The 16,135-nt window shown below is 42.5% G+C and overlaps 1 protein-coding gene across 1 annotated transcript in view; it reads left to right on the top strand.

Moving 5' to 3' along the window:
* The window catches only part of LOC137257761 (uncharacterized), a 77,524-nt gene that overhangs the window by 20,738 nt on the left and 40,651 nt on the right, over positions 1–16,135 (top strand). The window contains exons 2-9 of the mRNA XM_067795186.1: positions 291–428; positions 1,838–2,043; positions 3,728–3,774; positions 3,952–4,130; positions 4,591–4,707; positions 4,896–4,971; positions 5,351–5,436; positions 9,844–9,903. Of these exons, the coding sequence (XP_067651287.1) occupies positions 291–428; positions 1,838–2,043; positions 3,728–3,774; positions 3,952–4,130; positions 4,591–4,707; positions 4,896–4,971; positions 5,351–5,436; positions 9,844–9,903 (909 nt within the window). The remainder of the gene's footprint in view (positions 1–290; positions 429–1,837; positions 2,044–3,727; positions 3,775–3,951; positions 4,131–4,590; positions 4,708–4,895; positions 4,972–5,350; positions 5,437–9,843; positions 9,904–16,135) is intronic.

The raw sequence follows: 16,135 nt of genomic DNA, 5'->3' as shown, positions 1-16,135 counted from the left end.
ATTCATGTGGCCACCATCTGGTCATATACCAACAGATTTGTGAGTTCAAGCTTGTGTACTGCACACTAGGGGTTGTGACAACACGGAGAGTCTTAGAGTCTGCACACAAAGTTGACTCCAAGGTTTTTGCATCCAGTGACAGGTGGGCTCGATCCTGACACCTCAACCTTGCTGGATCACTAGCTTCTGATGCAGATTATTAATCTGTAAACTTTAAGAATAGGAACAAATGGTGTTGGTGCAGAATGATGTTTTCAGTAACAACTTGTTTACTTGATGTCTGATTTCAGAAAGCGAACTACAAGTCAGGAGGCAACTCTAGGGTGTCGTCTCGGCGCCCGAGTCTGGTTCCACGGCACCAGTCAACACAGGGATCCATTCTTCCTGCCTCAGATTCTGGTGGGGAGGCCTTACTTGAGGGCACTGAGGTAGGGCTGTCACTGAGAGGGCTCAGGAAATGTAAGCAAACATCAAGGGTACATCAACCCATGGTTCCCAAGGGACAAATTAACAACATATTTATGTTACGGAACACCTTAATGTTGATTTTGAACGGTTTGAAGTATGGGTATGGAATTGTACACTTCACCTGTTTGATAATTCCTATGATTTGAATCGTGCATCTTGCTGTTTTAACCACAGGTATTGTCTTAGTAAAGTTGCCGAGATGTAATTCCCCATCTTTATATTAATTTTTTCAAAATTTATTTATTGGAATGTGAGGCAAATCCTTTTGTAGCCATTGCTAGATTCTGCAGATTTAGAGTTACCTCCCTTCCACTGATTTGCATTCACAAAACACTGATAAGATATCATGCGTGATTCAGTGTTATTTCAGATAGAGAAGTACTACCAGGAAGTATCAAATGAATTGCCTGCCATTGGCAATGGGGTGCAGCTACTGTAGGACTCAAGTGCAACTTTGCTTCATCTTGATTTTAGTCCTTTACTTTTACTTGGTACAGATTCATACAACTTCACAAAGCTTCTCACAGCTTGATGCAGATTGACTGAAAAAATAAACAAAGAAATGCTTACTTGTGATGAACAATGTGTAAATACCAGTAGTCTGCATTAGAATGATAAATATGTAATTGCCCTATGCAATATTGCCATGAAATGTAGAATTATTTGTGGTATAATACTTACAAAATATTGCCTTATGCAAACACTACAAATATATACATTAAACATTGAATAAAGTAATGATGTTGCCTTATGCAATTTTACCAAGAAAGTTCTAATTGCCTTATGCAATATAGAAAATATATTGTAAAACTACAGTGGAATAAATATTTCAAAAAGCTTTCCTAACCTTATGAGAGAAAAGAATGAAACATTTAGCTTATTTCTTAGGAAAATAAAGATTGTATCAAATTATAGGATATTTACGGTAAACTTGGAATTTGTGACAAAAAGTGTAAACTTTACAGAAAAACTTTCACCAGAATGCAAAGACATAAATGATATTATACCAAAAGGCTATGAAATATGTTACAAACATAATTTGAACCTTGAAAATGAACTTTACCAATTAACTGTAAACATTGTTTACACATCATGAACTTACAGCAACGCAATATATGATAAACAACCCAAAAAAAGACTTATTCTGCATAACTTACAGCATAAAAATATTAATGATAGAAATACTATTGCATGTATAATATTATAATAGATACCGTTTGCATGAGATGGCATTTCTTGGGCATAATTTTGAAAAAAACCCAAAAAAACAGCGAGCATGGGCACTGTGGGGCACGTAACTCTGCCATAGCACCTAGTTAATGCTAACCACTAAAGAAAAAACTACATGATGCGATTTTGGCCGTTACAGCTACTGTGTGAGATTTCACCACGGGCACGGTACCGGGCACCACCGGGGTACGAGGTACAGTCCCTGCATTATATCAGACAGTACATGGAGGACACAAAGATGCAGGAGAACCTGACACAACTCCTCCGAATGCTGATGGAGCGCAAGAAGCTGCCGTACAATCCCTACCCTGGCCTCGCATCTCGACTACGTCCATATGTAGAGAAGTGGGTTATTCACTGTATTATTTCAGGCTTATTGACACTGAAACTACCATTGTCGTTGTTTTATGGGGCTTGGATGGCCACTTACTGATGCTGATGTTAGGTGAACTGAAGGCAAACAACTTGAAAGTGTTGAGTGGAAGACTGAACACTGACATTCTTGTGTTTGGTTATCGTAGTAAATACAGTATGGTTCAAAATTATTGAGAATAGCTAAAGCATTTCATATTATTAAACGAGAACAAATCAGATAAAATTGAATGTATTGTGAAAGTGAACTGACCTTTTCATGTTGTGTAGGTAACAATTTAATATTTTATCAAGTCTCCTAGAGCTTCACGGCACAGTCTAAGACGGGTAGGCATACTTCCTATCAGAGAGGTTAGTGTCTCGTGAGTTACGCTGTCCCAGTATCGGACCACTTCTCTCTTCATGTCTTCAATTTTTGTCAACCCCTTTTGATTCACACATTCCTTCATCATCCCCCAAATGTTCTCAATGGGATTTAAGTCAGGACTATATGCAGGAAATGGTAATGCAGTCACATTTTTCTCCTGAAACCACTGCTTGGCATGTTTTGCGGTGTGTTTAGGATCATTATGTTGCTGCAAAATCCAGTCATTTCCATAAAACACATGTGCACTTGGAAGGAGAAAATTATCTAATATGTTAGTGTAGCGTTGACTTGTCAGATTTCCCTCAAACACACACAGCGGGGTCGTTCCTAATAAGGATATCCCTCCCCATACATGAAACTTTGGGCTGTATTTAGGTCGTCGATACAACGGTGCTGACGCAGACTTTGTCCATATTTTCACATTATTGGGATATACCCATATTGAGCTTTCATCAGTAAAAATCACATTTTCCCAGTCAAAGTTTTCATGTGCCAAACACCATTCAACACGCCTGTCTTTATGTTCTTGTTTCATGAGAGGAGAAGGAATTGCAGTCTTTTTCTCCCATCCAAGATCAATCAAATTTCTTCTAACTGTAGATTTTGATACAACTGTTGATCCCCTTTCTATCATTTCATACCTGATGTTGGAGATGCTTGCCCTTTGCTTTTTAGACGCTAAAATTCCCAGCCGGACGCGATCTGAGAAGTCCAATTTTCTGGGTCTCCCTGCTCCTTTCTGGTGCCCAAAATCCTTTCCCTCTTTAAAATTCTTCCTAATCCTATACACAGTAGAAAGAGGAGTTCCTGTTCTCTCTGCCAATGTATTTACATCACCAATTCCTTGATTACACAACTCAAAAATCAACCTTCTTTTATCTTCAGCAGACATTGTTGACAGTGCTGAGGAAAATGACGTCTGTTACAAATTCAGGGGAGGTAACTCTAATTGTACTATACTCAGTAGGCCAAGATGAGTTACCTCCCTTATACCATTACTTAGTTTTAAGTATCAGTGAATCAGCTGAGGTGTTAGGATAGCTCAAAGTAAGAAGAAAAATTCTCAATAATTATGAACCAGACTATATAATCACTGATCCTCTTGTCATTATTCAAACTTCATGATGAATATTCCTGTGTTATTTCCAACTGATCCACATATGACTTTGTGTTTGGCTTAGATGCCTCAAATGACGTGATAGTCAATTAGTGGTGACATAGTTGTCTTGGTGCAACATTTCCTCTTACATATCACAATCAATTTTTGAATATATGTTTTACATGTTTCAGATTTTACAGAGATTCACACAGTCCAGAAAAAATTGAATATGTGTTGGGTAAGTGCATTATAATCACAACAGAAGTCACAAGAGAAAGGGAACAATGAACAATCTCATTAGAGTGTTGGACGGAGAGGAACTGAGTCCTGACATCTGAACTGCCAGTGTGCTACCGTAGGTTAGAAACACACACCACTACACACACATATACACCATGTACTGTTTATTTACCAGGAACACCCCTACAGGAGACATCAGTGCTCAATCTGTACACCCCAAAGGACAACGAGATTGTGTGGGGTTTGTCCAGTGTCCTGCGGACGGTCAACCCAACAGCCCTACAGAGATACAAATGGCTCATGGACAATATCACACCCAGCCCTGATGATATGTACCAGTCAGATGAATACTCGGTATGTTGGATATACATGACTTAGTACTCTAGGTAAAGTGAATGGTAAAGTTAATGGTAGAGATAAAGGTAATGTTAATGGTAGAGATAATGGTAAAGGTAATGGTAGACGTAAAGTTAATGGTAGAAATAGTGGTAAAGTTAAAGACAGAGATAAAGGTAATGGTACAGTAAATGCCTCATTGCTCCTGTACAACTGTCAGTTGTCCCCAAATGTTCCTCAACATAAACAGCTAAGATGATCATCATGAACAAAAACCCCAAACTCATCAGTCAAACCAAACTGAAGCGAAAGTCTGTGTTGGTGTGAATGTTTGTTTGTAAATTGCTGAAGCAAATATCAGGGACTAAGAGAGACACTTGAAGTATGTATATTGCTACCTGCCATACTGTATGTACTAGAAAGTATATGTGTTGATGTATCCAGTAGTACTGAATGATGATGCTGACAATGTTGACAGACACAAGTGATGGTTGCCTTGGTGGGACCAACCATATTCCATGGCACCTTCTACTCCCAGTCTCACCTCGTCCAGATACGCTTGGAGTACCTGGTGGCAGGGCTACAGGCGACAGAGGTCAGATATTATTGTAATGAAGATGAAGAGATGATATGGATGAAGTTCATGATATCAGTGATGTGTTAATGATTTATAAGTTACGTCGATGATGTAGATGATGTTGGTTATGTCATCAATTAAGTTGTTGATGGTGGTGGTGAAGAAGTTGTTAATGATGCCTGATAAACTTCTTGTACTTGTTGCAGGGAGTTTCAATCTTTGTGAACTGTTTAATGAAGGACATTGATGCTATGTACAACCATCCATACCACAAACTCCTAGGTAAGTAAGGGGAGAAAATTACAACCATCCATACCACAAACTCCTGGGTAAGTAAGGGCAGATAATTACAACCTTCCATACCACAAACTCCTGGGTAAGTAAGGGGAGATAATTACAACCATCCATACCACAAACACATGGGTAAGTAAGGGGAGATAATTTTACAACCATCCATACCACAAATCCCTGAGTAAGTAAGGGGAGATAATTGGTTGGAATCACTGTTTTCTGGTCAAGAACTGACTATTGACAGGTCAGTGAAGCTGGAATATTGCAGATCAGGCAGAAACAACCATCAAGCAAATAACAAACAGAATTTTAAGATTTTTCTCAATGTAGATGTTTACTTGGTATGGGATGAGTTGCCTGTGTTGCATAGGGGTCAACGTACCGACTCTGGTGGACGACAACAAGAATGAGTGGATCCAGGAGTTCTGGGACCCAGACAGAGTTCAGGACAGAAAGGTAGGGGATGTTTGTGGAGGGAAAGGTAGGGGGATGTTTGTGGAGGGAAAGGTAGTGGGATGTTTATGAAAGGATAGCAAGGTTTGTGGAGAGAAAGTTAGGGAGATGTTTCTGGAGGCAAAGGTAGGGGGATGTTTGTGGAGGGAAAGGTAGGGAGATGTTTATGGTGGGAAAGGTAGGGGGATGTTAGGGGACGGATAGGTAGGGAGATGTTTGTGGAGGGAAGATATGGGGATGTTTGTGGAGGGAAGGTATGGGGATGTTTGTGGAGGGAAAGGTAGGGGGATCTTTGTGGAGGGAAAGGTAGTGGGATGTTTGTGAAAGGATAGCTAGGTTTGTGGAGAGAAAGTTAGGGAGATGTTTCTGGAGGCAAAGGTAGGGGGATGTTTGTGGAGGGAAAGGTAGGGAGATGTTTATGGTGGGAAAGGTAGGGGGATGTTAGGGGACGGATAGGTAGGGAGATGTTTGTGGAGGGAAGGTATGGGGATGTTTGTGGAGGGAAGGTATGGGGATGTTTGTGGAGGGAAAGGTAGGGGGATGTTTGTGGAGGGAAAGGTAGGGGATGTTAGGGGACGGATAGGTAGGGAGATGTTTGTGGAGGGAAAGGTAGGGGGATGTTTGCGGGGGTGATGTGGTGTTTTTGTATATGTTTTGTAATGGTCTCATGGTCAACAACATCTGCTGAGTGCCAACACTTGATCTTTTGTCAATACTACTGTCAACATTGAGATGACAGCTTACTCCACTATCTGAAACACTTCCGACATGATCACATCATCATTTGCATGTAACAGTATGACTCCCAACATTGTTTATGAACTCATGAAGATCTGAGTCAGAATTGGTCTTCATTAACCAAGTCTCAAATTGTGAGAGGCGACTAACAGGATCGGGTTCTCAGTCTCACAGACTTGGTTGATACATATCATTGTATCACAATGGCATAGATAGATACTATGATGTTCATCACTGGATTGTCTGGTCCAGACTCAATTATTTACAGACTGCCTCCATATAGCTGGAATATTTCTGAGTGCTGCTTTAAACAGCAAAGCGTAAATTGTATGAGGGGTCAACTTTTCTTCTTTCTTCCCTAATCAAAATAACTCATGAAAAGTTAAAAAGTATATTTAATTTAATGAAAAACAGTACTTGGACTAAATAAATACATTTTTAACTTACCTTACCATAGGTCTTATGCATATTACCTCAAGCTTCGCTAGAAGAGATCAGACAGTCGTTGAATTGCCATTCCCTGAATGGCTACCTCGTGTAATCTACGAATGTAGTCACAGAAGTGACGTGATCTCCCTACTCGCGCAAGCGCGAGCAATCCAAAATTCACTTTTACTTCTAGCGTTCGTCTGATCAGACGTATTTGGTTCGCTCGAAGTTTCCTATCTGTGTTGAATAAAGTTGTTTCTCAACAGGTAGGTGTGTGTCTTTCCCTAGGTGCGTGGTTAGTTAAATTGGATTTAACTTCACTTACCTTGCTACCTTGTGTTGTAAATTTTTTCTCTCACTTCGGTGTGGGTTTTCCTGCGTCGTTTGTGAAGGTGCCATGGCGGGTTAGGAGGTTTTATTCTGTTTCGGATGCTTCCTCCATCTGTTCTGCCATTTCATATGGTAATTTGTCCTTGTTTTCCCCTTTTTTCATTTGTTTTTTATTCCACGTGGCGTGTTTCGCAGGTAACCAAGTTCCTTCTATCTCCACATCTACATCAGTACCTTCGGTGGTGGACGGTAGAAACGAATGTCTGCACCGGCGTCTGTTTGAAAGACTTCAGTCACGACCATGAGTTGTTCGTGGACGCGCCCTGCTAGGGTGGGGCACAATTCCACTGTCGTTTGGATTATCCGGAACCAGGGCACGACCAGGTCCAAGCAACTCTTAGACCAGATGTTCTTGCTACCAGACCATGTAGACAGCAACGGGATCACAGTTGCGGTACGGCACATACATGTTGGTTGCTGGGTCGTCGCTGTCGCGAACTTACATGCGTACCCACTTCTTGTTGGGGGTGCACTTTTGCTGCATTTTTTGTGTAGGGGTGTTTTTCTTTCTCCCCTCTAGCGTTGATTTTTTGTTTCACGCTTCGGTTTATGTTTATCTGTTGCAGTTAACTGTGTACAACTTGGCAGTTTTGCACTATCTGCAAGGGGCAGGAGTCAGCTAAGGATCCCCACCCCTGGTGTCCGGATTGTGCATCACAGTGTCTCCTGAACTACTCATTCCACCTCATCCTATGGTGGCGGATGCAGTGTCTCTCCTGGACGAGGATTTTGCCAAGCTTTCACTGAATCCCACGATCAAGGCGTCCAAGTCAAGGAAGTCGGATTATAAGATCCACAGCCTAGACTTCACGGATAATGGAGCTGCTCAGGACGACTCTCTCAAGCGCCTGTCAGGTTCTACACTTTCGACCTATAAAGTTCAGGACTCTAAGTTGGCTGCCACTGACACTTAAATGCATGCTGAAACCTATTTGTGCGTTAGCCTCGGCCACCTCAGCGGCTGCAGTGGCCTTGTCAGAGGACAACGCCTCCAGGGTGGACCACCTCACGACAGTCTTTCAGTGGCAAGGCAAGGTTCTTCATGACCTCCTCGGTCATTTGCGTGCAGCTTTGGCCATGACTACATCTGTTCGTTGCTCCGGCTTCTTGGATGCGTGCAATTGGCAGGAAGAGTTTAAACGCCAATTGCTTCGTGCGCCCTTCACCTCCAAGTTTCTATTCGCCGATAAGATCCCGGATGTCTACAAGTCTCATGCGGAGTTGACTAACACTGAGGTAGCGTTGTCTACTTTTGAGGCGCTGGGTTCTGCCTTTCGTGGCAGAGCCAGAGGTAGCGGCAAGAAACGATATATTCCTAGGAGGGAATCCATCCATTCCTCCTTTGGGAGGGGGCATGGCCGTGCCAAGGACAACGACAATCAGCGCAAGCGCCAGGAGCGCAGCCGGGACACCCCTTCAACGCCAGGGCGAGGCAGAGGCAAGCGCCCCTACTCTGGTCGCTGAAGCCTTGGATGCCTACGATTGGGACCTCCCACCCAAGTTCCGCCCTCCAGCTTGGGATTTAAATGTTGTTTTACAACACTTGAGAGGACCCCCATATGAGCCCCTAGAGGATGCCTCTTTTGAACTGTTGTCTAAAAAGACGGTCTTCTTACTAGTCCTAGCTACGGCAGCTAGTTAGTTCAGTTCATACCCTGGATGTCACACATGTGCGCTTTGAACAAGCGAGGCATGGTCGAGTCCACTTGGGTCTACTGTGGGACTTTATTGCCAAGAATCAGCTCCCCGGTCAACCGGACAGACGGTTTTCCATCCCGCCTTTATCGACTATCCTGGGACGACATGATACTGAGGAGGAGTTCCTGTGTCCAGTCAGGGCTCTTAGATGCTATATCCAGAGGTCTTTCTCTAAGAGACGCTGACAGAAAAGGCTGTTCATTCCTTTTTCTTCGTCTTGCAAGGGGGAAGTAAACAGAAACATGATTGCCTTGTGGCTTCGTTTGACTATCCTAGCGGCGTATGATGCCAAGAAACTTCCCCATCTGACGGCGAACAACCCCCATGAAATTAGAGCTCTGGCGTCCACAATGGCCCTCCACAGGAACTGTACGGTGACACAGAATATGGAGGGTGGTTTTTGGAAGTCGACCACCGTTTTTGCCTCACACTACCTGAGGGACTTGGTGGTCGAGGACATGGAGGGTCTTCAGTCTTTTGGCCCGTTGGTGGTTGCACAGCAACTCATCCGGCCTTCCGCCCATTAGGTAATTATGTTGTTCTTACCATTGGTCTTAAGATCAACCTCACCCACTGGGTGCGTCGGTTTCTCTTTGGAGTTCCCTTGGCTTATCCTATGTCCTGTTTCCAGGTTTGCCCTGTGACGTTTGGCATTGGTCTCCCAGGTCTCCTGTGCATGTGCGTGTGCTGAAGAGTTGAAAGTCCTCCGGAATCCACACCACCGTCCATCTGTCGAAGCCATATGCATAAGACCTATGGTAAGTTAAAGTAAAAATTTATTAAAATCTAAATATTTTAGATATTTAAATACTTACCTTACCATAGGGCGGTGACTCCCTCCCAACACTGGATGCTCCTCCCCACTTTGGACTCTTCGGACCTTTTTTCCTACTGCCAGTAAAAGTGAATTTTGGATTGCTCGCGCTTACGCGAGTAGGGAGATCACATCGTTCTGTGACTACATTCGTAGATTACATGAGGTAGCCATTCAGGGAATGGCGAATCAATGACTGTCTGATCTCTCCTAGCGAAGCTTAAGGTAATATGCATAAGACCTATGGTAAGGTAAGTATTTAAATATCTAAAATATTTAGATTTTAATAAATTTCTTGTTTGTTTGTTAAGGAAGATGAGGTTAATTGTTTCCCCTTCCAGGCGGAGTTTCTCCAGACTGTGAGCGATGCTGTTATTGGGAACAAGTTTATATATGTAGAGGTAGGCGCCAGATGTGTACAATTCCAGGAGTAAGAGAGTGAGTTTGAACCTGGCACTGGTTGACAGTGTGAGCATGCATGACAGTCTGACAACAGCACTTACATGAATGCCGAAATGAGCTTTCCGCCATATTGGGTAGTGTTTACAAAATTACGTTTTGTGAAGGCCAGTATTGATACACCTATTACATCACATATATGTCAGTCATCTGTTGAATGGCTCAATACCTTTAGAATATGCATGGAAAGAGTATTGTAGCAAGATATAGAAAGTTAGAAATAGAAACAATGCAAAATAAATTGTCAAAGTTTTCATTCAATGTCATGCCATGACTGGTGCAAAATCACACCGAATGACAATGATAGTTATCATCATTTCTGGTTTCTCCTCTTACTTACAATGAAAATGATACAAAATGTAACAGTACACAGATAGTCAGACTCATTCTGATTACTTACTTCTCATATTTTTGTACAAACGATCCTTGATTCAGTGGAAGACTCCTCGCAAAATCCTGTGTACCCTTGTCAGAGAAGCTGCCATGTTGGAAGAAATTGGTCAGTGGTAGTGATGTCACACGTCTAAATTGTTGTAGATACTTGGCCCTTTTCCTTGATCTGAAGGTTAGCTGAACACAAGCAAACACACTCACCCTCTACATCCAATTACACTTTCAGTATTATGATGTATATTTTTGGTAGTGTTTACATATTTTTTCTTGAAAGTAATGTCAGTATCTACATTTACCTATGTTCAGTAGCATATCTCACATGGATATAGCGATACAGATGCTTTTTTCTTTGAAAGTTTTTGATTGTTTGAATAATATTTACATAGGAAATTACATATGAAATTTCCAGATTTTGTGATGTATTACCATACACATATCTTTACACAAGTGTTAGATCAAATGTAGCCATTACTTTAGTTCCGGTGATGTGCAATATTCAATACTTTGGGACTAATATTGCAGTTTCATATGAACAGGTTAATAAACAGGGATTCAGTTCAACCATATAAGTAAAATTAATAGTATAAATGAAAACATTTTATGATGTGTACATGCACATATTAAAGGTATTATTTTAATTTTTGTTTACTGAATTTGTTTGTGTCGTTTTGTAGTCAAAACACTTATGATAATTGATTGACCAGGTGCGAGATTGTCAAATTCAAATTTGATTAAAATATACATTTTTCCTTATCGTGACTCATGCTAATTGGAATCTCCTCTTCCCTGGCGAAGGTAGTGGAACAACTGAAATCCTTTGAACTTCCCTACTAAAAAGTAGTAGATGTAGAATACACTCACCCATGTGTAGCCTCCCTTTTCCCATGCCTAGGTCATGTGACCGGCCATGCTTGTCACTCTCTCCTTATCGCCCGACGAGGGCGGCTGGAGTTGCCCGGAGTCTCCACTACGGCGATAAGTTTTTCAATTATTTCGGTCCTTTAACTATATTTATGTCATTTGTGGTATTTGGATTATGTATATATATGTCACAATTTGTTTATTCGTGATTATTGTGTGTTGATATAGTATGTATTTCGTCAACCGAGACTTAGTCTCAGTTGATGAAATCGTGTTTACAGTGTAAATTACGTCTGTCAACAGTTGACCCGCTTTTAGTTTCGCCGGAGTTTAAGCCCTTATGTTCTTCCACTATTTGCTGTGAATTTTACAGAAATGTATCTGTTTCAGAATTTATTGTATAAATTTGTTCTTTTCAGAGGCGTGCGAGGGACAAGCAATGTCGACTTTCATTAGTCATGTCTGATCGGATGATTTAGGTTTGGTAACCGTTTTTGATTTACTGCTGAGTTTCATTCCAGTTACCAGTCAAGCATGTCAACACGGTTATACCTTGGGTCCAGCAAGTCGTCCCCTAGACCACAGAAGAGTACTTCACCGGGTACGGGGCCATCACTGCCTGAGAAGCCTAGATCACCATCGTCGTCGAAGACGAAGTCGTCTGCAACAAAGTCATTGCAAAATCAACATTCTTCGACGTTTTGTGGGGACAAGTTCATCCCCCTACAGGAAAGAGATATCTACAATCTTCAACTGCATGGACGGTTGCTCCTAGATCGGCCACAACTACATCATCACCGCTCATGATCGTCAGACAATGTAGACTTAGTCAGCAATCAGCCTCGGTCATCACAGCAGACATCTCTACGAGTCGGCTGTGACTGCACTCAATGCAGCCGTTCGACACAGACACCTACGTGCAACATGAGCTTGGAGGCCATGTTGAAGAACAACGAAGACTACAATCTTCAACTACATCGACTGCTGCTCAACTAGATCTGCACACACTCCAGAGGATGAAGAGGAGGCGTATGCACGAACCTGCTGAGGAAGATCGTCACCATCGCCCTTATCATCCACCTACGTCGAGTGAGTGCACCCAGTCCGGACAGAGAGATCCACCTACGTCTAGTGAGTGCACTCGCACCAGTGAGTATTCCCGCTCGCGTGAGTGCACTTGCGGCTTCACTTGTCAACGCAGAAGGTCTTCATCCTCTCTCCCCAGTTCATCGAAGACGCTGTCAACAATCATCAACCCCCTTAGCCGTGGACTCTTATAGGAGGGATCGTCAACGTGGAATGAATGTTTCACACTCATGGAGGGATGAAGATAGACATTATTGAGCATCGTCATCAGAGGAAGCCCTATTTTCGGACTCTGAAGTTACATCATGGATCACAAATGGACTTGACTTAGCTTCACCATCCAAGGACTCTATTGAAGCTATTACTTATATGATGAAGGATGACGACATTGATACACTTATGTTCCCACCAATACCTCCGATATCTATGATTCCTGAGATGTTATCGATGGCATTTAAGTCGGCAACCAAGTTTCAACAACATCATGTACCATCATTCAACGTTCGTCGCTTCCCTCTTCATTCTATGGATTCCATCGTCAGAGCACCAGACGTCGATGAAGCTTATAAATCATCAGTCCCGTCTGCAACAAACCTTACAAGGTAGACAACAAGGGACTTGCTCGACTTGACACAACTATGTCGCGCATTTGTTTTTTTTCGTCAGGGAGACTCTCATCGCAAAGTTCAGCAAACCTGCCAACGAGGAAAAGAGAATGATCCTGTCAGCATTCGTCACTCAGATGAGGGATCAGTATTTCATGTCTGAACACCTCGCCTGAACTAGTGTGGGACTGAATCTACTTCGTCAACAAGATTAATGAGGTAGCAAGGATGGTCACCCAAGACTCCAGAGAAGTCATGATGATCAAGTCTGTCGACACCTTGACAACGGTGCTCAAGCAGACAAGTCAGCTTTACACTAACAAGTCCAAGTTCTCCAGAGTCCAGAGAGGAGGTAAGCACTGAAGATTAGGGTCTGAACAAATGGAGTCTTCTACCTTAAGCTGTTCCCACACAAGTGTCTCAAGTGGGTGGACATCTCAATTGGGGAATTCTCAACGATGAATACGAGGGGATGTCAATAAGTTTTGAGTCTTGATCATTTTTCATACCCAGGTGTCACAGCCTATGGTACGACATTGAACCTTGGGGTGTAGCTGATGTTATATATAAGTTTTGGTATCCAACTCTCAGAAGTTATTGAACAGCTCACATTGACAGAAAGAGACCCCCCTCAAGGCAGTGAAAATGAATAAAATTGAGTATAGAGCAGTAATTAAGTTTTTAGTTCTTGAAGGAAACTCGGCAAAGAACATTGAAGAAAGGCTTTCAGCAGTTTATGGGAAGTCTTCATTCTCTACCATCAAACGATGGGTCAATGAATTTAAGCATGGTAGAGAGAGTCAGAAGATGACCCCGTCCACGTCGCCCAACAACAAGCACTATTCAGGAAAACATTGACAGAGTTCATAGACTTGTGCTGGAAAATCGTCGAATCACACTCCAGGAGTTAGAGGAGACCACAGGCATTTCACACGGATCCATTGAGACAATTCTTCATGAACATCTTGTCATGTCTAAGGTGTGCGCAAGATGGATGCCAAGAATGCTTACAGATGAAATGAAGCAAACAAGGGTCACCATAAGCAACTCCATGCTAACCAGATACAAGTGGAAACATGTCACTTCTCCCAGGACCAAAAAGTTCAAAGCCTCCAGGTTAGTGCAGAAGGTAATGGCGACAGTCTTCTGGGATAGCAAAGGCGTCATCCACATAGAATTACTTACCAAAAGGAAGAACAATGAATGGGGAATATTACGCTAACTTGTTGATGCAAGTGCGACAGTCAATCAAGGAGAAGCGCCGGGCCAAGATCAGATGTGGTATTCTTCTACATCAAGACAATGCTCCAGTACACACCTCTGGCATTGCAGCCACTGCTGTAAAGGAGTGCGGGTACGAAATATTGCCGCATCCCCCCTACTCTCCAGACCTAGCACCAAGTGATTACCATCTGTTCCCAAATCTCAAGAAACACTTGCGTGGTCGTAGATTTCAGGATGATAATGAGCTTAATGCTGTTACTGAGGCTTGGTTTGAGGACCAAAATGGCACCTTCTACAGAGATGGCATCAGTGCATGGCCGAAAAGATGGAACAAGTGTCTAGACTCACAAGGAGACTATGTTGAAAAATAAATGTGGTTCATACCAATATTTTGTGTTTTTCTATGCAAGGCTCAAAACTTATTGACATCCCCTCGTACGTTACGAAGATTCTTCGAGACGACTACAAGATACCACTGCAGACTACACCTTCGATCACAAGAAATGACGGTATTATTTTCGGGGAAAGAATTCCGACACTTCTACCATGAGGACAGTCTACATCAGCTTCAAGCTGCAGAATTTTTTTCGCAAGCTTTACTCACGTGCTCACCAAACAGCAGGGTTACGGACAAGTCTGAGTGCAAGAAAGGGTTTGAACAAGATTTCACGATGGTCAGTTGACTGCTGCTCAGGTGACATCATGTCTTCAATCTGATTGGTCCTCGAGAGACAACACCCTGCCGCTGACATCATGTCTGCAACCTGATTGGTCCTCGAGAGACAACACCCTGCCGCTGACATCATGTCTGCAACCTGATTGGTCCCCGAGAGAAAACGCCCTGCACAGAATGTGATGTTATTGTCCCAGTGTCAGGAAGTCGTCTACGTTAAACTTTCACATTTGCAACAATGGAAACATGTCAATAACACACTAGATCAGCAGTCTACAGTGTCATTTGATTCTTCAGACGGCTTAGAGGTCTTCTAACAGCAGATCCAGCGTTTCCTATCAGGTGATCTGCAGCAATGAATGACAGTTTCTGATCAGACAGGCAACCAACTATAAATAGACTCCCTTCACATGTCAACTTGCTCATAATGAGCAGGGTTGAGGATCTGAAGACAAAGAATGACGTATCTTCACGGCATACAAGCTCATACTGAGAGCAGTCAACTCACCTCACCGGAAGAAGAGACTAGAATCTGTCTCGAAATGTTGTGACCTTGTATAATAAAGAAGTTGAACCATAAAGTATTTTAGTTTCAACAAGACATTGGTTTCCAACACTTATAGAAGAGTTAGGACACCCAGTGCTACAATTACCAGATTTGAAGAATCTTCTCGTCCATCCTCACACAAAACAGGTGCACGACAAGCAATCTACGTTCCGACTTCACGTAAGTTACTTGCCTTACTACACTCCTTCAAGCTAGAAGATCAACAACGCAGATTTAGAGCTCCAGCGTGGGATCTAAGTGTCGTACTCCAACATCTCACAAGTGATGCGTATGAGCCGCTCAATTGGACCTCAATCGAACTGCTAACTCAGGAGACACTATTTTTGCTTGCCTTGGCTACAGCTGCAAGAATATCAGAAATTCATGCTCTAGAGTTTAATCAAACAAAGTTTGATGCAAGTCACCAAGAAACAGCTCACTTGGGTCTACGATGGGATTACATCACAAAGAATCAACTGCCAGGTCAACCGAACAGACAGTTCTGCATACCAGCCTTGTCTTCAATCCTGGGTCCTCATGATACGCAAGACTTATTATGTCCAGTCAGAGCATTGATATACATTGCTTGTACCAAGTCTAAAAGATAACGGTTGAAGCACCTATTTACCCCTATATCTAATGAGACACCTAAAGAAGTATCCCGCAACACTATCTCAGTGTGGATCAGAGCTGTTATACTTAAAGCATATAAAGCAGCAGGATTGGAACCTCCGCGAGCCTCCAACCTGCACAAAGTCAGAGCCCTAGCCTCTACACTAGCGCTA

Source organism: Haliotis asinina, chromosome 1 (assembly GCF_037392515.1).
Source record: "Haliotis asinina isolate JCU_RB_2024 chromosome 1, JCU_Hal_asi_v2, whole genome shotgun sequence".
Classification (NCBI taxonomy): domain Eukaryota; kingdom Metazoa; phylum Mollusca; class Gastropoda; order Lepetellida; family Haliotidae; genus Haliotis; species Haliotis asinina.
Note: the sequence above shows the minus strand (reverse complement) of the source record. Positions and strands in the feature narration are given on the sequence as shown.